This window comes from Microtus pennsylvanicus, chromosome 9 (assembly GCF_037038515.1).
Source record: "Microtus pennsylvanicus isolate mMicPen1 chromosome 9, mMicPen1.hap1, whole genome shotgun sequence".
NCBI lineage: Eukaryota > Metazoa > Chordata > Mammalia > Rodentia > Cricetidae > Microtus > Microtus pennsylvanicus.
The window spans coordinates 58,295,077-58,321,759 of NC_134587.1; the positions used below are offsets into that span (position 1 = coordinate 58,295,077).

General features: G+C 45.3%; 1 protein-coding gene across 2 annotated transcripts in view; it reads left to right on the forward strand.

The window, feature by feature from the left end:
* The window catches only part of Myo16 (myosin XVI), a 418,849-nt gene extending 393,252 nt beyond the window's left edge, over positions 1-25,597 (forward strand). For both annotated transcript variants that reach the window (XM_075986134.1, XM_075986133.1), the window contains exons 34-35: positions 42-133; positions 24,257-25,597. In XM_075986134.1, the coding sequence (XP_075842249.1) occupies positions 42-133; positions 24,257-24,484 (320 nt within the window). In that variant the 3' untranslated portion in view covers positions 24,485-25,597. The remainder of the gene's footprint in view (positions 1-41; positions 134-24,256) is intronic.
* Positions 25,598-26,683: the final 1,086 nt, after the last annotated feature.

The following is a 26,683-nucleotide window of genomic DNA, read 5'->3' on the forward strand; positions in this document are numbered from 1 at the left end:
GGTGATACAACCTCACCACATCTCTGTGCTGACCCCCACAGGTTTACCTGAGGACGATGGATGCTCAAGGCTGTGTCTGAGTGGCACGGGGACCTCATCTTTTCAGAGACATCGAGAGAGCCACACCACCCAGGTAAGGGCACTGTGTACTCCTCCGTGCAGGAGTGAGTGGGATTATACCAAAGCAGACAGCTGCTGAGTCATGATCGCCTGTGTCCTTCCTGGACTGAGAACTAAGGTTGTTTTCATATCCATCCATGGTCCTTTGTCTGAACAATTTCTCTCTCTCCTCCATCTCAGCTGCCTACAATTTTATACTTGTTTTGGAAAAAAACAAAAAAAACCACAATGTCCCAAACAGCTAAAGCTAGCATATTTTAGCAGAGTATTATAGATATCGCTTTTGCTGCAATGCTTTCAAATCAGTAAATGGTGCTGGTGATGATATGAAACCTTCTGACAGGGGTGGTGTTTTCTGCATTTGGCCTGGGTTAGAGTAGAAGGTTACAGTGGCTGAAACTTAGAAATAACATCTGGATGCCCTGAGGCCCAATGGTACGTTGTTCCTTCTCAGAACCTCCAAGTTCTGCATAATCAGCTGCCAAGAAGGCTCAGTCAATAATGGGTTTGCTTGTGCAAGCAAGAGGACTCAAATTAGACACCCAGGGGAAAAGCTGGATGCTATAATAGTACATGCTCGAACTTCACCGCGGGGACGGTAGAGAGAGGTAGATTCCTGGGGCTTGTTGGCCAGCCAGCCTTGCCTTCTGGTTGAGTTCTAGACCCTGTCTCCTGAGGGACAGCACTGAGGATTGACCTCTAGCCTCTACATGCATGCTCTCAAACATGCATTTGCACCTGCACACACATGCCTACAGACAGCTTTATGCACACACTCACATAAGCAGATGCACTCATACACATATGCACACACACACACAAATAAGCATGTAAGACACTGCTTATTGTAAGGAGATGTTTAAATTAAAAACCCTGCGTGCATGTCATGATTACATGCTCATGCTCACCATGTGGCCTTGGAAACTGCACCAAAGTAAAGATAATTCAGGGAAAAGTGAAACACCAGTGGTTTCAGAATGCAAAGGAACCCAGGATGGAGTAATCCTGTCCCAGGGAGGACAGCTTTCGGAGACATATTTGATTCCATGTAGGCACAGCCTGATTATGAGCTGAAATTTTTTTAAGTAACACTGATGAGGTGGTGTGAAAAAAATCAATAATTTTAATCTTAGAAATAAATCTCTACAGTAGGCAATCTGCAGAAATCACTTCTACTGATCTATAGGCGCTGGAATGAGAGGGAAATGCTGATTGGTGGGATAATAAATCGCCCTAGCCTTGCCTGTGTTCCTGAGAGAGGCACCCACCCTGCAAGCACTCCAGATGCCCAGTATTCCCTGCCCTGTGTGCACTGTGTGACGCTGGGGCCGCCTGTGTCGGAGCTGACGCCTCTGTGTGGCACACAGTGAGAAGCTGCCCGCTCTGCCTACTCAGCTACCGTATCGTGCTCCTGGAGCAAGGAGCTGGTTGAAATCAGGTTCAGGGCGTGAGGCCTCTGAATCTTTCTGTTCATTCATGGGTTTAGCTAAGAGTTGGAGGACATGGGGAAAGGTTTGGGGAACTGTCTCCATCTCCCATTTTCAAAGAGGCTTTCTCAAATGTGAAGCCCTTCCTGGGAGAAGTGCCCAGTCACCTTACCCTGTCTCCCCAGACATGGGAATCCACATTCTTCCTCTGTTGTACTAACTGTAGGTGCTCCAAGGTAGCAGCAGATTCCTCAGTGCCAAAAGCTGCGTGTGACAGGACACTGTGGTTTAACTGCCACACGTCCCTGGGATTTATCTCTTCCCTGACATTTATAGAGGAAGTCTGAACACAGCGAGATGCACCGCCTCTTAGATTTTCTGCCAGAACAATTCCACAGGAATTGCATGAAACACAGTGCTGAACTTACTGGTCCTACAGCCATGGGATTAAGGCGAGCCCTCAACGGAATTCCTGTCCAAGGTTGTCTGTGTTTTTGTAATTAGTGTCACTAATTACATTAGTATAAAAATAATAAAGATAAAATGCATTCTAAAGAGGACAGAGTTGGTTGCTTGCCAAGGTCAGATGCCAAGTTGAGACCACATACCCTGCTTCTAAAAGGTGTTTAGGGTGAGCTGCTGAAGGGAGGTGGTGAACTGTCTTACTTCTTCATGCCCTTGAATCTTTGGTCTGAAGACCACAGTGGGCAGTCTTGGTCTTGCCTGCTCAGTGCTGGTCTCGCTGTAATGCCCCTCTCATACTTTGATGAGCCGTAAGAAAGAGGCTCACTCTTCCTTGCTCTGCTTCTACAAGGAAAGCACTTGTGAGGGGCTCTGAACAGCTGCTCTCTACTGTAGATAGTAGAGAGGAGACCTAAAGCACAAGGGATGAGAGGCATAGATGCAGCCCTTTGGGGGGACTTCTGGGGCGCAGCAGAGGAATGTCAGTCGGAAGTCCAATACCCACCTGTCCAGCTTTTCTCCAGACTTCTGGGCCTTCTGATTTCCCAAATAGCCCCGCCCACTGACAAGGCCCAGGGTTCATTTCTCATGCCAGCAAATACGCCTGACTGGCACACTAAGTCCATTGTTACCAGCTGTGGAATTTGTTTATTTTCACATGAGTCTCCTTTACAGTAGGTGAACAAAGTCACTAAGTTTATCCTGTTAGGTGCTCAGCGTTGAATTCTGTGGGTTCATGGAAAGCATGCTCTATAACTGATCTGTACTGACAGGCCTTTTCAGTGCGTGTGTGTGTGTGTGTGTGCGTGTGTGTGTGTGCGCGTGCATGTGTGTGTGCGTGCATGTGTGTGTGAGCTCGCATGCACATGAATGTGGAGATCAGACAACATCTGTCATTCCTCAGGTGTTATCCACCTTGGTGCTAGGCCAGCCAGTGAGTCCCAGATATCTGTCTGTTTGTTTGACCCCAGAGTTCTGATGACAAGCGCCACCATGCTCAGCATTTTCTTATGGGCCTAGGGGATTTAAATTCAGGTCCTTCTGCTTGCAAGGAAAGTATTTTATTCACTGAGCTATCTCCCCCGACCCTTACCTGTTCTTCATATAAACTTGCAACAGTATCAGAGCCTCCGTGAATAGTGCCTGTTCCTTTCCTCAAGATAAAAATACAGTATCTCTCTGTAGCTTTTTATGAACTCGCAGAATGCAGAGCCTTTATGTATGAACAAGGAAAGCTAACTTTCAATTAAAGTAGTCAAAGATCTCAGGCACTGGGTCTTCAGTTGTCCACAGTCCTGTAGAACTCCTGCACACTGGTGTGTCACTGAGTTGTTATGTCAATGTGTCCTGTAATGAGCCACAGTGAATAGTTGCATGGCCCTAGGCATGAATAACACCAGTAATGAATTAGAGCAGAATTGCACATGCTGGCTTTTGGAGGATTTTACAGATGCACAGATAGATAGATTTCTTTTTTTCTTTTTTTGGGCTAGAGAGCATTGCAGGATTATTTGGGAATTAGGCAGCATTTACAGGAATAGTATGATATTTATCTACTATAGTTTATGAGCTTTGAATTCTTTTCTTCAAGGTTTGTGTTACTTGGCAGGATTTGGTCTCTTAGAGGTTAAAGCTGGGGAGAAAGGCTCAGCAGTGAGCTGAGTGTATTGCTGGCACGTCCAGCCCAGAATGACTCCCCCTCCCTCTCTCTCCCTCCCTTCCTTCTCTCCCTCTCCTTCCCTCCCCCAAGGATCCTCCTTCCCACTGTCAATGTGCCCACTGCCAAACCAGAGGGCCGAGCCTGTCCCAAGAGGACAGCCTGGAGGTGTGCAGACAGGATGGCAGCAGAGGGAGCACATTTCACCAAGTATCTGCTGTGCACCTTGGGCATGAGCCCCGCCTCCTACACATTGCTGCAGTGCCCACTCCGGACACTGTAAGGGAGATGTTTCTTTCTTCTTCCCACCGCGTCTTATTTACATTCACATGCTCGCTTTGCACCAACGCCTTTGCAGTTCCCCTCAGGCTCCCCTCCACAGTTAGACTGCCACCTTACTATCTTTTATTTTCACGGCGGACACAGCTGGCCCAAACTTTACACAACATTCCTTAGCATTTCAAGGAACGCGCAGTTACAGTGAGCATAGGCCATATCCAGATACCCATCATTAGAGATCATTGATGGTTTTTGACAAATGCATTGCAGGCCAGCTTCTGCAGCCTTCATAAATACCTTGTCCACCCCGACACGGCCGCTGGTGGAATACCAGACTGGGATCAATAGAAAATCGACCCAAACCAAGGAGCAAATTGTTACGTGGTTTGTTTTACTGAACCATCAAAGAAACCTTTTTGTAATGTCATGCATCAACAAAATGAAGAATAGCAGGCACTAAATAAACTCAATGTTTGCTTTCTATATTCATTATATTTGTGGTAAGGGCTGCTGCAAATTGTGCTGGCGCAGAATTGAAATGGACTGTCGGGTGAAATAAAGATATGTAGACATGTTTGGATTAAACATCAGAGTGCCTCTAAAGCCCGAGATACAGAAACTCGGCAGTTCTTACAAAAGGAGATGCCTACCTGTCTGTCCTCATCATCTGTTCTCTGTCTGTCTGTCGTCTATGTATCTGTCTGTATATTTATCATCTATCTGTCCATCTGTCTGTGTCTGTCTGATTACCCATTTTTCTGAGCTATAAGCAGGAAGGATACACAGACCAGGAAATGCCTTCCCACACCCCAGCTTTCAGGGAATCAGTATTCCACCCCCGTGACTTACGTGTTGTGTGTGAGAAATGAAGACAGTAAATTACTTTGATGGTTTGAGTGAAATGGCAAGACTTTCCTCAGGGGCAGGCCATGCCCTGCTTAGATAAGTAGAAATTTGAAGAAAAAAAAGTAGATGCTGTCTTTTGTATTTTTGTGTTGTTCTCTGTGTGTGACCTGAATATGATAAAATTCATAGTACTTAATATTTAAGATATTAATCATTTATTACCAATTAGTTGAATTCAATTGTAAATTTTTTTTTAAGAATAGAGATGGGAAATCAGAGGAGTGACCACATGTGCAAAGAAAAACAGACTTTGTGGTGTCTGCACACTTACCATTCTTGGTGGAGAACAAGCGGCTAGCCACACATATGTATAGCCACACGTATGTATAGCCACACGTATGTATAGCCACACATATGTATAGCCACACATATGTATATGATGGCGCCAAGAACACATTTGCATTGGTATATAAATCTAGCAAACATAATTGCAATATTAGTTCCAAACATTTATTAAAATATTTAACTAAAAGTGGAGAAAATACCTAAATAAGAATTTCAGATCTGTTCGCATGCAGGTATAGATTCCTTTTTGATTGTTTAAAGAAGATAACATGTGATATGAGCGGCGTGATGTCTTGTGTTTTAAAGGGGCTCACAAAGAGGACCGCCACTCCTATCATGAACAATCTCTCTCTGGAGTCAGTGTTCTAAACACCAGCTAGACTTTAACGTAAGAGATGGAATCTACCATGTAGGAGAATTGACTGAATCTAAAGGACCCAGTACCTAGCTGGAATGTGAAAGAAACTGTGTGTGTGTGTGTGTGTGTGTGTGTGTGTGTGTGTGTGTGTGTGTGTGTGTGTGTTGGGGTATGGGTAGGTATCTGTGCATGTAGGTGCATCCATCCAGGTGTGTACACACACACACACATATGAATGAGTGGGGGCAGAGATCACTTTGGTGTCTTCCCATATGGCTCTCCACGTTTTTTTAAGTAAAGGTCTCCTTCTAAACCTAGAACTATTTCGGCTAGCATGAATGGCCAACATCCCCCCAGAATCCTCTTGTCAACCTGCCAGTTGTGAGGTTCCGCACACACACAGCCATGCATGCCTGGTTCTTATGAGAGTGGAGAACCTGAACTCAGACCCTCCCATGTTTCCCACTGGCCATTGCCTTAGGCCCATATGATTTTTGATTTTTTTTAATTATTACGAGCCAGGCAGTGGTGGCGCACGCCTTTAATCCCAGCACTTGGGAGGCAGAGGCAGGCGGATCTCTGGGAGTTCGAGGCCAGCCTGGTCTACAAGAGCTAGTTCCTGGACAGGCACCAAAGCTACAAAGAAACCCTGTCTCGAAAAACCAAAAAAAATAAATAAATAAAATTATTACGGAATATTATGAACTTATTTTGTTTAAAGGATGGTGCTTAGTTAAAAACATCACTTTAGTAAGTCTTAGCATTTTGCTGTATTAGATTTAGAACCCTGTTTTTGAAGGAATCGATAGTGGAGTCCTTGATCCCATGCCTCCTGCCAGACCAGAAGTGACTCATCACTCTGAAGTCAGCAAAGTCCTCATCGTCAGCTACACTTTGCCAACGAAATCCATAAATCATAGAGTCCCCATAAGATAGCAGCTGCCACCGGCGTGCTTTCAGTCTAAATAAATGCATTGCCCCTACAGATTGTTCTGCAACTGTTTTTCTGGTTTGATTGACTGATTGGTTGATTGACATTGCTGCAGTGTTCTGTCTCCTTTTGATATGTTCCTGTCTTTCTGATATTTCAGCCTGAGTGCCGGCTGTGGATTCAGTGAGAAAGCATTAGGACTGAGATGTCGGGCCATGGGACTAGTGATGACAGGCACACCCTTGCACTTATCAAGCCAACATGGCTTTTAGCTTCCCTGACAGCCTCAGAGGAAACAAACTAAAGGGGACAGGAAGGGTCTACGGACACAGCTCCGCCCCTGCCTTAAGAGCAGTCGCACTACCTGGTCATCTGGGACCCTAAGGTGAGAGGTCCTTCTGTCCTCTCCTCTGTCCTCCAGATGTACACAGTTGCTGCCATTGTCTGGTATCCCCTGTGCCCTGGCCCTCAGTTCACCAAAGATGCAGAGATACGGTGACGCCCAGTGGCCAGAAACTACCATGTTTTCCTGTGAGTCAGTCTGGTCCACTTTGACTCTTCCTCATGTCCAGTTTTAATGTAAAGAATGCCTTGAAGTTCCTGAGATCATGTCCATAATTTGACAACTTGGCAACCTCCTGGTTTCTTACCTGTGTATCCTTGTAAGTGGTTTTTGTGGTTGCCTTGCTGATTGGAATAGACATGTACCAAATTTAGTCTACTGGGGCCAATCATACCAGCCCTTCACTCCACAACTGACCTTTACTTCATAGTTGGCCCCGTCCATCTACCTGCATAGAAACTCCCTGGTCGGCATTGTCAATTTGCCTTCAAAAGCCGTTGTCTCGGTTTGCTTTCTGTTGTGGTAAATGCACCATCACCAAAAACAGCTTGGGGAGGAAAAGGTATATTTGGCTCATGCATCCCCATCCCTGTGGAAATCAGAACAGGAAATCAAGACAAAAACTGAAACAGCAGACATGGAGGAATATTGCTTATGGCTGGCTCCCTATGGCTTGCTCAACCTGTTTCCTTACTCAAGGCAGGACCACAGCCCAGGTGTGGCCTCCCTCTGGCTCCATCACTGATCAAGAGAATGATCCACAGACTTGTCTGCAGGCCAGTCTGAGGGACGCAGGTTCTTTGTTGAGGTTCCCTCTTCCAGGATGGTCATGGATCCCTCTGAGCTGACAAAAACTAACCAGTACAGTCAAGAAAAGAAAGGCCATATGCTGGAGAGGGCTAACTAGCCACCTTGGCGGTTGTGATGCTGGCCACCCCCAATGCCACCCTTCCTTATGGATGCTCTGACATCATTTCCTGTTGACTGGGAGCCCATCCTGCAATCTTCTTTTCAGTCCAGGATTCTCTTTGTTTAAGTTCTCCGCATTTTTCTTCCCCTCTGTAATTTACAAGTTGCTTACTTCCCTGACTGGGCTGATGGATGTTTTGCATTTTCCTTCTCGATGAATTGCTATTCTGGAAAGGGTACCCCTAGTGAGTTTTCCATGTCCTGATCCTCTTTAGGCCTGGAAGTTTGTTGATAGACTCAGGGTGGTTAGCCCTCACCTTCTGGGTCTCTGTTTTTGTTGTTTTGTTGGAGAAAAATACAGGTAGGAACTCAACTGCTTGGGCTTTGAGTTTAGAGCCGTGTCGGTGGTGATAATTTTCATTTCTCTGATCAGAAAATATTTGTCATGCTGGCACTGGCTTCTGGGGCCGTGCTAAGAACATTGCCAGAAATGTCCTCTGTGCTTGCTGTGACCTTCCAGCATCTTCTTTAGCGTCGTCGTCCCTTACACAGTCCCCTTAAGGGCCCGTCCCAGCAAACTGGGCGTTTCCCTCTGCAGTGCTGTCCTTGGTACTCCCTCACGCAGAGCTCTTTATGGTTTGTTCCTTTGTGAGTGTGCACGTGTGTGTCTGTGGGTGTCTCTGTGTATGTCTAGGTGCAGGTGTGTATTGGGGAGGGTACCTCTTAAGAGGTGTGTGTGTGCGTGCACGTCCCTACGCATGCATGCATGCATGCATACAGCCGTTGAGGACCAAACGCGTTTTAATTACTTTTGTATTGAAAGCACACGTCAGCACTCAATAAATTGCCAGCTCAATTTAATTGTCAACCCAGTGGCAGTCCTAGAAGAATTACGGCAAATAAATTGATGTAATATTCCGGAGCTTTATTAAATATTTTTTATTTAGGCCCATATTAAAAATACACAAGTAAACTTAGTAAATAGGACACTCACACTCCGTGTTACCAGCTCTGGAAGAGGAGGAATCGGAAAGTCACACGGCGTGAAGGGTTCCAGAAGATCCCATATGTGGTATTTTTACTACTGATCACAATCACATAATTATTTAATGCATTTAACCATATTATATTAAGCAGCTTAATGCACATGACTATGTGTGTGTGTCTATATATATTATTGTGGGTTGCATAAAATTGTATATTCAGGGATTTGTTTGTTCGTTCACCTACTAGCCAGCAAGTGTCCACAGAGGCTTCTCTGTGCTGGACACAGGCCTGGTCTACTGAATACCCTGGTCTGCAGAATGAATGCCCTTCCTCCCTGCCAGCCCAGTTCCAGCAGAGAGAACAAGCATTTGGTTAAAATGGATATTCCGCCAAAAGCAGCATAAATGGGGGAAATCAGGAGGCTGTGACCATTGTGGACTGAGGGGAGGCTGCGAGTCAGGGACCCAGGAAATTCCATCAAGCACAGACCAGCCAGGAGGCCATTGATGTCTGCTGCTGGTGGAAGGGGCATCCAGAGGAGGAGAGCCAGAGCTGCAGGTGCCTGGCTGCTGGGGAGAAGTGATTGCCTGCAGCTTTACTATATAAAGCTGGGGTTCCCACTGTTAGAATGTAGGCCTAGAGAGAGGAAGAAGACTGACTCTGTTGTGTGTTGACTGTCCTCAGAGCTGATCAGTCAGGTGAAGAGGCTAGCTAATGCACGGGTGGGGAGAGTACCTTCGGTTCCTGTCCTCTGTCTTCTGAGGACAGTGGGTGGGACCCTGTGGGTCCTGGCTGCTCTCACTAGCTTGGGCCTTACCTCCCTAGCTCCTCATTCATAGTCCTGCTGTTCCTCCAAAGCTGAACCTGATGTGGTATTCCACTGTGAATAGACTCTCACATCTCTGCGGTGCCATTGCTGGGAGATAGGTGTGAGCAACACTTGCACATGGTTGTTTACACGTAACCCTCACCCAAATGACCTTCCCATCCTTCCGATCTAGCTCAGATCCAACAACCTGGGTTTCATGTTGCCTAAGAACACATTCTCATCCATATTCCTTCCTACAGTAGTTACATAAACATATGAACAAATTACTGGGGATTTTTGTTTATTTGTTTGCCTTGTTTTGTTTCTTGAGACAGTTCTAGCTGTCTTGGAACTAGCTTGGAAGACCAGGCTGGCCTCGAACTCAGAGATCCATCTGCCTCTGCTTCTTGAGTGCTAGGGCTGCCAAAGGCATGCACCATCACCACCTGGCTTATTGGGGATTGTTTTAAAGATGTATTTCATTCTCCATTGTGTGTGTGTGTGTGTGTGTGTGTGTGTGTGTGTGTGTGTGTATGTGTGTGTGTGTGTGAAGGGAGGTGGGTGTGTGTATGTGTGCATTGGTGCCTTCAGAACACAGAGCCTCCGGTCTTCTGGAGATGAAGTAGATGGTTGTGAACTCCCTGACCCAGCTGCTGGAAGCCAGATTGGGTTCTATCTAAGAGCTGTATGCACTCTGAACCACTAAAGTGTCTCTCTAGCCCGGATAAGTCACTGGTGAATGATAAACTACCTTGAGATCTCTCTCTGCGCGTCCTCCTTGACTTGTCAAACGCACACGTGTTTACGCTGTTGTTCTTCATGAGGCCCCTGGAGGGAGATGGGTCATGTTTGGTGCTTCTAAGTCTTAGAGAATAAACCACAGTTCCTTCTGTTCTCTCATGGACTTAAATATATTGTTAACTGATGGATGGAAGGGGAAACCTCTTAGGAGATAATGTGACTAGAGCCTGGGAAGGGTGACTAAACCCTGCATGTCTAAATTCACGTTCATACTTTGCACTTATAACTGAGTGGCTTTCGCAGCCAACGATGAATTTCTGTGTCTATGAAAGGTGCTAATACTTAACCAGCATTTTTCTCAGATGCTGGAGAGTGGTTACTAGAATAACAATGTGGACCTAACACACCCAGGACTCAGGGATTTCATCAGGCAGGAGGTGTTGTTCTGTGGGCCAACAGGCACCATTGCAGGGAGTGGAAACAATCTTAGAGATGTTTTGCATATACGTGCCTGAACTGAAATAGACAGCCTGTTAGAAAAGAGGACAAGACGAGAATCCATGCATCCGAAATTCCTAGTGCCTCCTGGCAGGCTCCAGTCGGGAGGCTTCATGTTGTAGGCAGGGGAAGGAGGGCAGTGCTGCAGAAGACTGTAGACATGCCCGATGCAGCCAGGCTTTGAGGGAGATGTGGATTACCGTCCTCAGGAGGCTCCCTTGGGCTTGTAGCAACTCCCTTATCATTCCAATAAGGTGTGTGAAAGAGGGTTTTAACATGCGTTCACTTTTTTGTGTTTCCAGTCTAATAGATTTAAACTTCTCCATTAGTTCCCTGGGTCTAAATCACTTCACAGCAACAGGCCGTTACTATAAATATTTGCTGGGTCTTTGCCATCAGTTGTACTTGTTTTGTTACTTTCTCTTCTTTTGGGTGTGTGAATGTGCCTGCATGTTTCCATGTGTAGGTGAACATGTATTGTGGATATGTGTATGCCTGTACGTGGTGGATCCCAAAAGTTGACAATGACAGTGTTGTCCTCAGTTGCTCTCTGTTGGGGGATATTTGCACACTGTGTGAAAATGGACTGCTGTGATTGGCTTAATAAAGAACTGGATGACCAATAGCACAGCAAGGCAGGAGGTATAGGTGGGACTTCCAGGCAGAGAGAGGATGTAGGAAGAGATAACTGAGGTGCAGAGGAGATATCAATGAGACACAGAGGGAGTCAGGCATACAGAATGGAAGAAAGGTAAAAAGCCATATGGTAAAATGTAGATCCATAGAAATGAGTTAGTTTAAGTTATTAGAGCTAGTTAGGAATATGCCTAAGCTATAGGCTGAGACTTCAATAAACCTCATGTCATTATTTTTGGGTTGGTAGTCCAAAGATAGTCTGACAAGAAAGCTTGCTTGGAAAAAGCCAAATGGTCCTGTAGCACCCGTGCCACTACAAGACAGTACACGAGCTAGGAACTAAGCTGGGAACTTAAATAACACAGAGACAGAGACACACAGACACGGGTCATCCTTGATTCAAGAATGCCAAACTTTATTGTGCTCAGGAGCGGCTTATATAGGGATCTTTAGCCACGCCCAGCTCTTGGGATCTTTCAGCTGCAGACTCACCAGGCTCAGAGCAGCTGCAGGCAAGATCTCATGCTCAGTTCACTCCAGCAGGCAAAGGGTCTAAAGCAAGGAAAGAAAGTCAAGGGGTCAGGGGTCTGCAGCTCCCAACACTTGCCACAGTTCTCTATCTTATGTACTGAGTGGTCTCATTTGAACTCAGAGCTCAGCAGGTGGCTAGTCCAACAAGCCAGCTTGCCTCAGGGATTCCTTGTCTCTGCCTCCCAATAGCTGAATATACAGGGCGCCACCCACACCTTTCTAGCTTTTGAGGAGGTCCTTGGCACACCTGTGGGACAAGCAGGTTTGCCACTGAACTCTAGCCTCAACCCTGGATTTCCTCGCTTTCAAATGACATAAAGAAACTTACAGCCTTTTTTGACTTATAACTTGATAGCAGAAAATCAACCACAAATCCAAATTAATATCTACTGAAATCACAGATGTTTTTTAATAATGCTAATTATAAAATTATTAATTAATGCTCATTATCAATAAGAATAGTTCTTGATTGTTCAGTATCATTCAGTAGTGGAAGGATGCACCTAGGGGCTAGAAACAGCCATGTTTGTTGCCAATAAAACCTTAAGGTGCCTTACAGGCAATATCTTCCCCTGTGTTGAAACCTGAGGCCAGAAAGGAACTAAATCCCATGATAAATGTCACTGGATTGATGCACAGTCAACTTTTCCTGAATTATGAGAGACCAACTTCGTTTAGACCAAATCACAAACACCATTTCTACTTTAAGATACATTTGTTGTTTCATTTGTCTGGTTTTTGTTTTATATTTTAAGAAATAGAGACATACATACTTCAATAACCACAGATTTTTTTTAATGTGCATGGTAGCTCACACTTATAACCACAGCTACTTGGGAGGCAGGGAACAGAAGATTGTGTGTTTGTGACCAGCTTGAGCCTTCCCAAGTCAGCTAGAAGGCAAGAGAGTGAGGCTTCATCACAAAACCAGCAAGCAATAACAAAGCATGACCTTTGTTTTCGGTCTCAGGTTGTGGGATATTTTATTCATTTTGCTTTTTGTGGGGCTCATCACCCTACACCCAAATAAATCACACACAGAGGTTCCTTAGTTATGAACATCCAACCTTAGCTTGGCTTGTTTCTTGCCAGCTTTTCTTAAATTATCCCAACTATCTTTTGCTTCTAGACTTTCTTTATTTTGGTATACCTTTCTTTCCTTCTTACTCCATGACTGACTGGGTGGCTGGGTGGCTGGCCCCTGATGTCCTCTTCTCCTTGTTCTCTTCCTCTAAGATTTTTTCCTTCTATTTATCCTCTCTGCCTACCAGCCCCATCTGTCCTTGCTCCTGCCTCGCTATTGGCCGTAAGTCTCTTTATTAGACCATCAGGTGTTTTAGACACAGCTTCACAGAGTTAAACAAATGCAACATAAACAAAAATCACAAAACTTAAAATATTCCCCAGCATTTCCCCTTTTTTCTTTCTAAACAAAAGAGAAAAGTTTTAACTTTAACATAGTATGACTGCATACAATAAGAACAATTATCAAGTAAAGATTACATTCACAAGGTACTGAATTCCAGTTCATTTGTGTCTGGTAAATTTAAAGAAAATACTCCATAATCTACCTATCTTAGAAAATCCAAAATTGTATACCTAACTTACTTGCTATTGTATCTAAGAAAAACTGCAACTATAACTGTCTAGTCTTCAACTTCATCAAAGGCACCAGAAGGATATAATATTATTTAAATAAACAAAAGTGCATTGCAAATGACTTCCAAAATATCTATCAATGACAGAGACATCTGACTTCCTGGACAGTCATCTAAAGTTCCTTTGCAACATTGGGGCATCCATCTTCAGCCTACCGGCCCATAATATCTGGCAGACTTTTCCATGAAGTAGGAAACGTAAAAGACTATCCTTCCTCTATTGGCAGTTTGTCAGTCACTTTCCTCTGTGTCCTGAAGACTGTCTGGCAGTTTCTTCTGTGAAGCAGGAACCCTGAAGGACCATCCCACCTTTTTCAGTCCAGCAATGTTCACTGGTCTCTTTCCTGTGGATCCTGCATGTCCAGTTTATACAATATACTGTCAAGCAGTCCAAGCAAGTTCAGCTTCTTGCCCAAATGGCCAGTCTTGTCACATTGACAGCAAACTCCATAAGTAGTATCTTCAATACCCATCATCTCTGAAATAAATTGGTGCTGCTCATTGTTATGAAAAACTTTAACAAAACATTTTAAATGCCATATTCTGTAGGTCTTTGAAGGGTTTGAAGACCATCTATCCATCTAAAATATATCCCCACATGATCTGGAAAACATACCTATAATATCTACAAATTTGATTGTTATAGATGACTAACTACTGACCTGTGTTTCTTGTTTATCCTATATAGTTCATAGCAATTGCTTCCAAAAACCGGAATTTTATCTTACATTTTTAAATAAATTGCATAGGTACAATACCTTAAACAAGAGAAGAAACATATTTAGAATATGTTGTAACAAAAGTAACCTTGAATTAGTATCAATATACAAAAATCCTTTAAACCAGAGTAGAAAGTTATATACATACACTGTGTTGTAACAATTGCCTTAAATTTGTATCAATATACAAAAGTCCCTTAAAGAATAAAAACTTATATACAGCATAACGAAATTAACTTTGAATTTATACTCATATACCAAACCAAGACCCATGCCAATGTAAAATATCTGAGATTAATCATTGTCTTTTTATCCTATGTTCCTATATCCTCTCAATTATAACAAACATCCATGACCCCAAAATAACCAAAGACCAACCACACCCCCTTTTCTCTTGGGAATGTGGATATTGTCTTCTCTAGAGTACTTCCTGCTGAATGTGGGTGAGGTATTTTTAGGGTCCCAGAGAGAAATGTTTTGAGATAATGACCAAATCCTGGGAAAACCAGTGATAACCTTTGTTGATAGAAATCACCTGTCAAGTTTCAGGAGGTCTCCCCTGACCAAACCAGATCCAGATCAACCTGGAACAAATCCACAGCCTCTTGTTTCCTGTGGGAACAAAAGCAAAACCTCTTCTCCAACGCACTTTTGGTTTCCATTTGACAAATACATTTTTTCACTTTATTAAATTTAAGACATTTTTAAAATATCCTGGCTGGTTTATTTCCACAGTCCCTTTCAATTTCAGGTCTCTTAGCAGCTGTCCTTTGCTTCTCAGCAATCAAAAGATTCAAAGTCAACACAACAGCATACAGGATCTAGACTCCCTGCGTATTTACCATCTTTGTGTGGCTTTTTTCTTTTATATTGCTTTTACTGCCTCTTTAAAGATTTTAATTTATTATTTTTAATCTTATCTCTTTCTATTACTGACTATACTCTTTCTTTCTCTTTCGGTTTTTTTGAGACAGGGTTTCTCAGTATCTATGGAACCAGTCCTGGAACTCATTCTATATCCCAAGTTGGTTTTGAACTCACAGAGATCCACCTGCCTCTGGCTCCTGAGTGCTAGGATTAAAGGCATGTGGCAACACCTCCTGGCATTTTCTTTCTTTCTTAAAGCCTACTCACACTGTTAAACACACTGGAGCCTGTTTAGAGGTTTTTCTGCCTGGACCTCTTTTTACTGCGTATCTTTTAGCCTTTTTGATGCATAAGCAAACTTTAGACTATTAAGCTACACCTGGATCCTCTGGGTGTTCTAGCAGCTGACTCCGCCCACTCAGGTCAGGGCAGTGAAAACCAAGCCCAAAGCTTGCAGCCAGGAAGCATGTGACCAGGAACTGCATTCAATCTTCCTGGAGCTCTAGAATGCTGATGCTTGTGCTTTGGCAGACAGTTTTACTTCAGTTTTTGTTGCTACTTAATGTACTGGCAGCTCAGGGGCTTGCCAGCAGGCCCAAACTCTTAAAGGAGTCACCTCTCCCAAACCACCCCTCTCTCCTCTCTCTCTCTCTCTTTCTCTCTCTCTCTCTCTCTCTCTCTCTCTCTCTCTCTCTCTTCTCTCTCTTTCCCATTCACTCTCTTTCAGCTTTCTCAGGTGCTAGATGGATGTTCAAACCCCACAATGGAACGCCAAAATGTTCTCGGATATTTTACTCTTTTGATTTCTTGGGGGAATCCACCATCCAGCTCCCAAATAAATCACACATGGAAGCTTATTCTTAATTATGAATACCTGGCCTTAGCTTGGCTTGTTTCTTGCCGGCTTTTCTTAAATTCTCCTCACTACCCTTTGCCTCTGGGCTTTTTTCGGTATACCTTTCTTTCCTTCTTACTCTATGACTGACTGGGTGGCTGGCCCCTCATGTCCTCTTCTCCTTGTTGTCTTTTTCTCAGAGTTCTCCTATTTATCTTCTCTGCCTACTAGCCCCGCCCATCCTTTCTCCTGCCTCGCTGTTGGCCGTTCATCTCTTTATTAGGACCATCAAGCATTTTAGACAGGCACAGTAACATGGCTTCACATGCACTGTAAACAAAAGTCACACACCTGAAAATAATATTCCCCAACAGTCTCACCTGTCTTGGGCCACATCTTTAAGATTCACCTAAGCATACCTTGATTTTATAATCTATTTTTCAAATTTTATTTTCTGATTTTCTTTCTTCCAGTGTCTTGTTAGCGGCAAGTAGAAATAAGATTTGCATCTGATAGTCAACACTAATATTCACTGTTCAGACACCCAGGGCATTGCCTTCTTTCAATTTTCATAAATATAAGCACATGCCTCTTCACCTTTGGGTAAATAGTCAATAGAAAAATCAATTCTGAGGTAAATATACAGCAATATGGCTTCACATCTGAATTATTCACAAGGATTATTTTTATCCTGAAAATGAAAGACTTAAGGTAAAATCTTGGGAGCCAGTTACCCATTCAGAATTAGCTTTGTCCTAAGGAGTACACACCCATCCATCAGCAGTCTGGGAGATCTGGGCAATCGAGCTAGTTCACCCCTCCAGAGCTCGGTTACACATCCATCCATCAGCAGTCTGGGAGATCTGGGCAATCGAGCTAGTTCACCCCTCCAGAGCTCGGTTAAGAGCACAGCAGGACACGGTTGAAGATGAGCAAACAGGAGCCAGAACGCTGGGCCTCGTGCAGCCCGCAGACCGCCCCCCCAGATATCCCCCCCTCCCCGCGTATTTCACCCTGGCCTCAGAGTCACTGCTTTTCTGACTGCCCGTGTCACCGTGTCACTTATGAGAGAGAAGGTGGGCTGGAGAAGTGGCCCAGTGGCTGAGTATATGGGTTTCTCTTGCTAAGGACCTGATTTCAGTTCCCAGCACCCACGGGGCCCCTCACATTCTCTAACTCCAGTTCCCAGGGATCATAGGGAAACCATGGCTTTGATCCCTGGCTGTGTGCTCCAGGCTGTGCCATCCTTTTCTAAGGATTATTGGTTCTGTCAAGGGATCTTCCTGGTACAGACCTTGTGAGAAAGGGATTTTTTTGCTTGAGGAAAAGCAGCCTCAGAAGCTGGTTAGTGGCTTTGCACCTTGGTTATCTCTGTATCTGCATGGTGCATCAGGGACTTGCAGAGACAGATCTCTGAGCGCACATGGCTTTACATCCTCATTTCAGGGACTCTGCTTAGGATATAGATGATGTGTATTGATTTTCCTTTAAATAAAGTAGAAAGATGACAAAAATCACACAAGGATGTGTTCAAATGATGCAAAGCATATTACATTGCTTTAGAAACATGCAAACATTTTAACACGAGGCCCCCTGAGCATCCAACAACTAACAGAAACATTGTGTGTAAGAGGTGTTCAAAGGGGCTGGAGAGAAAGCTCAGCTCAACTTGTAAGACTCCTCACTGCTCTTGCATAGAGCCCAGGTTCAGTTCCCAGTTTTCACTTGGTAGCTCGCAACCACCTGTAACTCTGACCAAGGCAAGCACCAGGCATGCAGGTGCTACACAGATAGACATGTAGACAAAACACTCAAACACATTAAAATGATATATTTTTAAAAGAGATGCATAAGTTGCTCATAAAAATATGCTTATAGCATTTTTATCTGACGCCTAAAATTGAAACAGGAAAATGGCCCTCACCCTTTCAGTCTCTGACTGCACAGCCTTCCTTGTTTTGTTTGTTTGTTTTTGTTTTCATTTTTCAAGACAGGGTTTCTCTGTGTAGCCTTGCATGTTTTGGAACTGACTCTGTAGACCAGGCTGGCCTAGAACTCACAGAGATCCTCCTGCCTCTGCCTCTCTCTCCTGAGGGCTGGGATTAAAGGTTTTAAATAGCATTTGAAACTGTTATAAACAACTACACCTAAATCATATTCTCACTGTGACTCCAGCCAGGCTCCATATTTGGAGAGATTCTCTTCTGTGCAGAGAAGGAGGGTCTAGTCCACTCCCTAGGGCCATTTCCTGGAGAAGCCCTGTCATTGGATGTTATTTGTCCTATCAGGAATCTCTCAGCAATCCTAGGGGACTTTATCAAGTCCAGGGGCAATGTCAAGAGTCTACAGCCACTCTGGGCCCGTGCCCCACCGTCACAAGCTACCCATGCGAGTCACTGTCCGTCCCTCACCCAGTTCTGACTGGTTAAATGGAGCTATTTTGTGACCTAGCTCTAGGGCGAGATGCAGCATCCAGCCCAGGCTTGGCTCTGCAGAGGGCGATTGATTCTTCAGGCCAGGCTGCTGCTCAGTACCAACCCAGATCCACCATGGCATCATGATGCCTGTAAAGACTGAAGTCCGGGATCATTATGGCCACATATGTACACAGAGTTACATATGTACAGAGAGTTACATATGTACACAGTTACATTTGTACACAGATTTATATATGTACACAGAGTTACATTTGTACATAGTTACATTTGTACACAGAGTTACATTTGTACACAGTTACATATGCACACAGTGTTACATATACACAAAGTACAGAGCCTCCCTCCCCCTCCCCAGGAAAACCCCTTCTGTGTTATCTCCCTTGTCCAGTTGCTCAGCTGCACCATCTCTAAAAACCCAGATCCTCTGCAAACCTTCTATCAAAGAATCTTTTAACCAAGGCAAATGGTTAAAAACCGAGTTGTGGTAAACAAATCTCTCTTGCTCAGCTGCTCTATCTATGTTGCAGGTATCAAGCTAAGGCATCCAGGGCATTTCCTTAAGTCAGGGAATGGGTTGTGTTTGTAGAGCTCAGGACTGGTCCAGGGGCTCCAAAGGTTTAAATAAGAGGGGATGCTTTAATGCCTTGCTCTAAAGATGACCTCCTGCCTGTAAATGCTAATGACTGTTCTGTGATTAGGGATTAGCTTTTACCTCCGAGAAGGGAAACTGAGGAAGGGTGGATTACACCTGGAGTGAAGTCAGCTGACCTGAAGCTCAGGTGTGGCAGCACCCTTAACCGCCTGTGATTTTTTTTTCTCTCTAAAATGAAATGATTCGCTTTCAGAAGCAAAATAGTTTTGTTACCAAAATCAGTTTTTCCTTTGAATGATAAAATTCAGTTTATCTGAGAAATATCAAGTGGCAGGAGAAGAATCGATGTGTGTTTTATTGTTCCCAACAGAACATAGGATTGCAAAGGTGAACAGACACTGTACAGGTATTTCTGTGACACTGGGTGATTTTCAAAATACTTCTTGTCTGTGCTCTCCTGAACCGCAGCAGAGCACACAACAGCGCTGACTTGTTATTCTGAGATTCCAAAGCCCTTTATCACCTATGAGACCGAGATACTTGGGTTTTACAATCTAATAAATTTAATAGATCTAAATGAAGCAGACTGAATGTTATTAGCCCCAGAGTGTTTTCCTTTGGGGACAAGTCTTTGAAGATCATAGACTTAAAATCCCTCTGTGTCAAAGGTGGTGCAGAATGCCTAAATGCCATTTAGGCGTACCCATGAAAATGCTTGTGTATTTGATGAAGACCAATAGTGCTGGCACTCTGGCCTCTCTTTTAGGCAGTTCTGCCAGCTTTCCTTTTAACCCTAATACATTTCCCCCAATTGCTAACTCATTTCTAAAATAAAATCTAAGGGATGTTTTGTGGTATTCTCCAAAGGAAGGGTTCATTCTGAGCTCCAGCTGATTACTGAAAGCATCAGTCAGATTTTCACTTATCGGGGAGCCACGGAAAGCCGCCATGGAAAGCCCTTTGCCTGTTGATTAAAGATAATGTTCCTCTGGACGCTCCTCCGTATTCAAGCCACCGCCACCCTCATTAAGAAAGAGCTTGCTAATGGTTTGTGTGCATAAGCTTCACATTTTACAATGTACTTGGGAATTTGAGTATTTTTAGTAAATGCAGCAAAGCTTTCAAAAGAGAACCTTTCCACACACACACACCAAAAAAGGGGATATTGCTCCATCCGTAAAGTGCTTACTGAGCAAACATAAGGGACTAGGTTCAACACCAGAACCCACACCAAAACAAACAAACAAATAAACAAAGGAAAATTGGTACAAATGAGAGCTTTTGTCATCCCAGCCCTGCGAAGACAGGTACAAGTGAGTCCCTGTGCTCAGCAGGCTCTAGACCTATGAGAGACTGACTCTGCTTTAAAAACAGATGAGATGGCCGGGCAACAGTGGCGCACGCCTTTAATCCCAGCACTCGGGAGGCAGAGGCAGGTGGATCTCTGTGAGTTTGAGACCAGCCTGGTCTCCAAGAGCTAGTTCCAGGACAGGCTCCAAAAACCACAGAGAAAACCCTGTCTCGAAAAAACAAACAAACACACAAACAAACAAAAAAACAGATGAAATGGTGTCTGAGGTTGACCTCTAACCTACACACACACACACACACACACGGGAACTCACAGGGGAGGACGTTGTGACTCCAGCAGGAGATGTGGGACATTTTCCCATCAAGTTCCCTCCCGATGATTCTCATTGGTACCGACAACCACCCAGAGTCACCACAGAGACCAGCACCTGTGTGCTTCCTCATGCGGTGCCGACTTCAAAGCTGTTCCTTTGGAAGGCTTCATGGAGGCTTAACATCTGGCAACTTTTTTGGTTGCCATGGGAAATGCTGAAAAGAGCTCCTGCTTTAGTGGGAAAATAGACGGGCGTTTGTGCCTGGACCAGAGAGAAGGAGGGCACAGCCATGGGGGAGTCCGGTGCCATCTGCTGAGGGAGACCTGGGTCCTTTCGTTGGGGTTTTGAATTTGACTCTTTGTTTAAAATGTGCCCCTGTGGCAGTCTTGCCCTACTTGGCTTTTTCATAGACAAACTGGATGTTTGTTACTTTCTTTTTTTTTTTTGTTTTAATTCCCTGCTTAAACACTGTTTCTGCTCCTTTGCCGTAGTTCTGAAGCTGTGAATCCCAGCCCCACTAGGGGTCCCCTATCAGATAGCCTGCATATCAGGTATTTACATCACAATTCATAGCAGCAGCGAAATTATAGTTATGAAATAACAATGAGGTAATGTTATGGTTGGGGGTCACCACACCTGAGGAACTGTGTTCAAAGGGTCATGGCCTTAGGAAGGTTGAGAACCACAGGTTTAGTGGTTTGACCAGAGGTTGAGATAGGTGTGCATCACTCTGCGTCTGCGCATATTTGATCGCTTCTATCACTTCCCCAACATTTCCAGAGCAAAGGCTTTAACCTTTCCTTAATCCCTCTGGCTTGTGGAGTTACTGTTGGCCGACCTGTGTGATTCGTGTGTGACTTAAAGTCTAGGAGACAATCCAAATGCCTAATGGATGTTTACCTGTAAGTTTGCTAATTACAGTGTTTCCGAGCCTTCAATTTTGCTTTCTTCCCACCTGAGATCACTTTCTTCCTGCATAAAGAGAAGCCTTACTTTGTGTTTCTGTTCGTGCAAAATATCCGAGGACATTTGTTTGTGTGACGTCTTTACCTCACTCTGATCTGAGTTTTGAAGACTGTCTCTCAGTTGGGTTGACTTTCCATAATGTTATCTGTGTTACCTTGCTCTTGGGCTCCCTGTATTTCTGTTAGGAAGTCAGTGGCTGCTCTCATTGGAGCTCCTTGGAATTTTTCTTTTAGTTTTTTTAAATTTCATTTCTTATTGTCTGAAAATGTCACACATATATACAGTGCCTCTTAGTTATATCCTCCTCTCAGTCCTCTTCCCCACCTCCCCTGAGAACCCAGAGTACCTGTCACATCTCCCTCTAACTCTGTGTCCTTCTCTTACACGGTTTTCATTTATTTATTCATTTGCTTGTTTATCTTATCTCACTCGGGCCAGTTAGAGCTGCCCCTGTGAGTGCTTGCGCTTGAGAGCATCCACCGGGTTGGTGGGAAGACTTGCTCGGGGCCACATTCCTAAGGAAAAGCGCCTCTCCTTCCTCAACACTGAGTGTGAGCCAAGGAACTTCTATGAGAATACCGCACATTCACAATGCATAGGACAGTGACACGACAGAATTCCGCACTAGTGGAGTGAAGCTGAGGGATAAGATACACCAGTGAGGAGTCACACTGGTGTCTCACACTTTAGCAAAAGAAGACCAGTCCAGAAGAGGAGACCCTGACTCCCCCTTAACTGAGAGTCTAGACAGCTTTGTTGAGTGATGAGCTGAACAGAGTCATAGCTTGGAACACAAGCTCTGAAGTCACCTTTTCTCAGTGGCGCTGGGCAAACTAGCACTCCGTGACTCAGTTTCCTCATCCACAGAGCACCCACTTTTTAGAACTCATAGAAGGAGCCTGGTTCACAGAGAGTCACCTGCCTCTGTTAGCCCTCCACAGGGCTAATTCATTCGCTGAATAAATTCTATGCCTTCCACAGAGCCCTGCTTTCTTGGTTCATTCCAGATGGGTGGGAGCCGCCTGCCTTCCACGGACATCTTCTGCAGAATTATGCCCTGTGCAAGCCATTCTGGAGAGCTGCAAAAATACTAAGGGTCCATACCGCTTTGGGGACCTTTTCTTCGGATGTGTTGAGACTGCAGTGGGGACAGAATAGTCAGAAGAGTCCAGGAGCCCAAAGAGGGCGGTGGTGGCGCACGCCTTTACTCCCAGCACTCAAGAGGCAGAGACAGGCGGATCTTTGTGAGTTCGAGGCCAGCCTGGTCTACAAGAGCTAGTTCCAGGACAGGCTCCGTATCTACAGAGAAACCCTGTCTCGAAAAACCAAAAAAAAAAATTAAAAAAAAAAAAAAGGTTGACACTGTAGTATCTACGCTGCCTTGATAACCATTTCCTATGTGATATCCGCACATTTAGGAAATTCCTTCTGCTAATGACTCCCTCTCAGCAGTGTTTAGGAGGCTCTGAGTACAGATCGGACCTTCTTGATCGTTTGCAGGGGTAAAGAGCCCCCTCGGGTGTGGGTTTAGACTTGGACAAGGACCGCTGGCACATCTGTCGTTCTAGGCAATGTTCTCTGTGTCAGAGTCACATTGCATGTCCTGGATTCTGCTCTCCATTTAACCAGAAGTGCTAAAATGGAAGTGGTGAAAGGCATCTGGAGCCAGAGATGGGTGAACCATCTTCTGGTTTCTCCCAGTTGTTCCCCAGCACTCCCTCTGTGGCTTCGAGTATCGCATTCTTTTTTAAGATTTTTTTTTCATGTTAGACTAGCCAGAACACGGTTTCTATAATGATCGACCTAATAGATTTCCAGCTGCTGGCAGAAAAGAGATGCCGCCTAGCAAGACAACCTCTCTCCCCATGTGCCCAGGCTGAAGTTGGGGTAGCCAGGGGTCAGTTTTCTGGAACTATTGTAAACCAAGGGGAAGCAGCTAACACGGCTGCGTATCAGGTGCTATCTGGCAAAAGCTGGCGCTGTGCCTATGTTAAAAGGCTCACCATCTGAGAGAGTGCCCAGGACCTAGTCAAATGTGTCTGCTTCATTGTTCTCCCATGGATTATGTGGCTAGACACCACAGGTGGCAAGTGTGTTCTCAGGCACAGAGCCTTCCTCCAGCGAGCCGCATGTTAGTGCCCGTCTCTTATTACACCCGTGTTTGGGAACTGTTTGGTCATCAGTCTGGCCCAGTCCTCGCAACCGTTCTGAGTAGGAGGGGTCTGGCCTTGAGCTAAAGTATATGGTTGAGATGGGGGACCCTGATTGTCCCGTGTGCCTGCCGATTGTGTGTGCAGGTGGATGAGGGGTTCCTGTCATGGGGTAAGGCTTGAGAAGTCTTATTTCTAGAAGCAAATTAAGGGAAGAATTAAAAAGAAAATACAAGCTGGCACAAGAGTGTTTGTGAACTCGGGGAATACAGGGCAAGCTGATGCTGCTTTCTCTTGTACCTTTGGGAGGTGCGGGACATGGTAACTACTCTGTACCTCCTGATGACTGTCACCATCTGCAGGAGGTCATTTCTGACTCCCTGGATTCGTACTGTTTCTGGTGGTCTCGTAGCTGGAGGTTTTGAAGACCCCAGCCTTGCCCTTCACCCCCTGGCATTGCTGTTGTAGACCCCCACTCTGCTCAGCCACCACGTCTGCAGCTACCTCACTTCTTCTCTTCTTCCACAGGTCATCCACCAGCTGAGGCTCTCTGAGAACGAAAGCGTGGCTCTGCAGGAACTGCTGGACTGGAGGAGGAAGCTCTGCGAGGCCCGAGAAGGCTGGCAGGATGCCCTGCAGCACCCAGAGCCCCGGGCACCTCCACCGCCACCATGCAAGAAGCCCACACTCCTAAAGAAGCCTGAGGGGGGCTCCTGTACCAGGCTGCCTTCCCAGCTCTGGGACAGCAGTATCTGACGACCTAGACTGTGGGGACATGACTGAGCTGTCTAGTGACTGCAGGCACAGGGCAGGAGGCTGCCTTCTGATGCCTGAGGTCTCCTCTGCAGGCATCTCCACAAAAGCACAGGACACTAATAATAACTACCCAAGACCTCCTGTGTGAGTGTGTGTGTGTGTGTGTGTGTGTGTCTGTGTGTGTACGTGCGTGTATGCGTACGTGTGCGTGATCATTGGTCCCCTCTCCATTTCTTGGTAGCACACTGAATTTTAGGGCCACACTGCTTCCAGAGAGCTAGAGAGGTGAAGAGGTAGGTGGGCCGAGCAGTGTGGAGAGTTCCTCCAGGCAGCTGTTTCTAGAACACTCCACATCAGCCACTATCTCATCAGTGGCTTTTCTATGGTGCAGCACATAGGATGTATGGCTCCTTTCCTTGTAGGTGTTTGTGTGTCCTTAGAATTACAAACCCAATGATTGTTTTACATGTTTATTGCTGTATTTTATAACTTTACACAACTGGTGTGTTCCCTTTCTTCAAAATGCAGATTTTAAAAGATCATTTCTAGGGGTTTTTCTTTTAATTCCACATACTTATTTTTAACCCCAAAGCCCATCAAGGCCCCGGGGACTCTGTGTTGCCTCGGCTTTAGCTGACCCCTGCAGGAATGCAGGTGGAGAACTAGAGTTTATATTTTACGTTCCCCCGCTTGTCTCGGCACCCAGCATTTCCCCTGGGTACATGTGGCTTCGGCGTTCATTGGTTAAGCTTCGTTCCCCCACCCCCAACTCCTCAGCTTGGCATAGATGACGGGATGTTTATGGTTCCGAACACATGGCTTCAAGTTCCTAGCAGGTGACACAAGAATTGCAGCAGTACCGATAAGCAGGCTGAACCTCCTGGGACGGAGCAGTGTCCTGCCCTCCCTAGGAACACTGCATGACCCCTTGCTGTGTGCCCAACCCGCTGTTGTGCGTGTGATGGCCTTCCTTCTCCGTGTCTCTCTGCCCACTGTCGGTGAGCTCAGAGCAGCGGCTCCCCCAGCCGCCTGCCACTGGCTCCTGCCCCTCGGACCGCTTTATCCATTTCAGCTGTTGCTGAGCTACTGTGCCAATAAAAGGGTGCAACCGTGTTCGCTTGTGTTAGTCATTTGTGGTCAGTGATGTCTTCTGGGGGGTCCTGACTCCTGATCAGCTATGTAGGGGCAATGGGTTACCTTCATCCCACGTTCCTTCATGTTCTGGTCTCTGTGGTCATTTACAAACCTCAAGAGACACCTGCTAGCACAAATAGAGTGCATTGTGTTAAAAAAAAAAAAAAAAGACAAACCCTAGGAGTGAGCCAAAGCCACAGCAAACAAAGCACCACAAGCGACCTCGAAGCGACCACCCTGAGCCCCTCCATAGAGGGGATGGTTGGGATGAGGGCTCTGGGTCAGTGGTCTGGCCCTTGAAAGGATGCTGAGGAGCTGCCACTCACTGTATCTAAGAATTAGCTCACCTAGGGACCCCAGGGAGACCTTACATGAATGATGGATCCACGGGCCATGCGTGATCCAAATCACACTACCGTCTCTTCCACCGGGTACAGCCCAGAGACCTGCACAATCCCAGGAGCTCAGCCACTACAGCGCTGTGAGTCTCCCAGAGCATGACCTCTTCAATCTCCCCAGAGGCCACTTGTTGACCATCAGGGGCCAGAAGCCAAGCCCTTGTAGACGGTAACTGCCTGCTTCTCCATCAGCGAATAAGGCCGTCTGCACTCAGCTGTCTGCTTTTTGACTGTGGAGAGAAATGGCCTGCATGGTCATTGCTGTGTGTGTGCTTGAGACTATGGAGTTTACACGATAGGGAAATGGGCGGAGTCACCAGCACCAGGACCATAATATCCATGATTACCAGTCATAACAATGGAGATCAAGTCCAGCTCTCTGTATGCACTGCAAGTCCCCCAGCACAGCTTTGCTAGGAGGGCGAAGCCCTGACCATGATTTCACACGAGCATATTCAGCTGCACACAGTTGCAGAGAAAGATGGCATTTTAATTGCTACCAGACCATAAGGTATGAATTATGATATATTATTAGGCCTGCAACCTTAGGTTTAACAATATAATTGGTAAGAATTATGATGCTGTGTTCAAACACTACCTACCCTATTTCTTTTTTTAAAAAAATTATTTATGAGGGACCTCTAAAAACTACTATCAAAATGTTTAT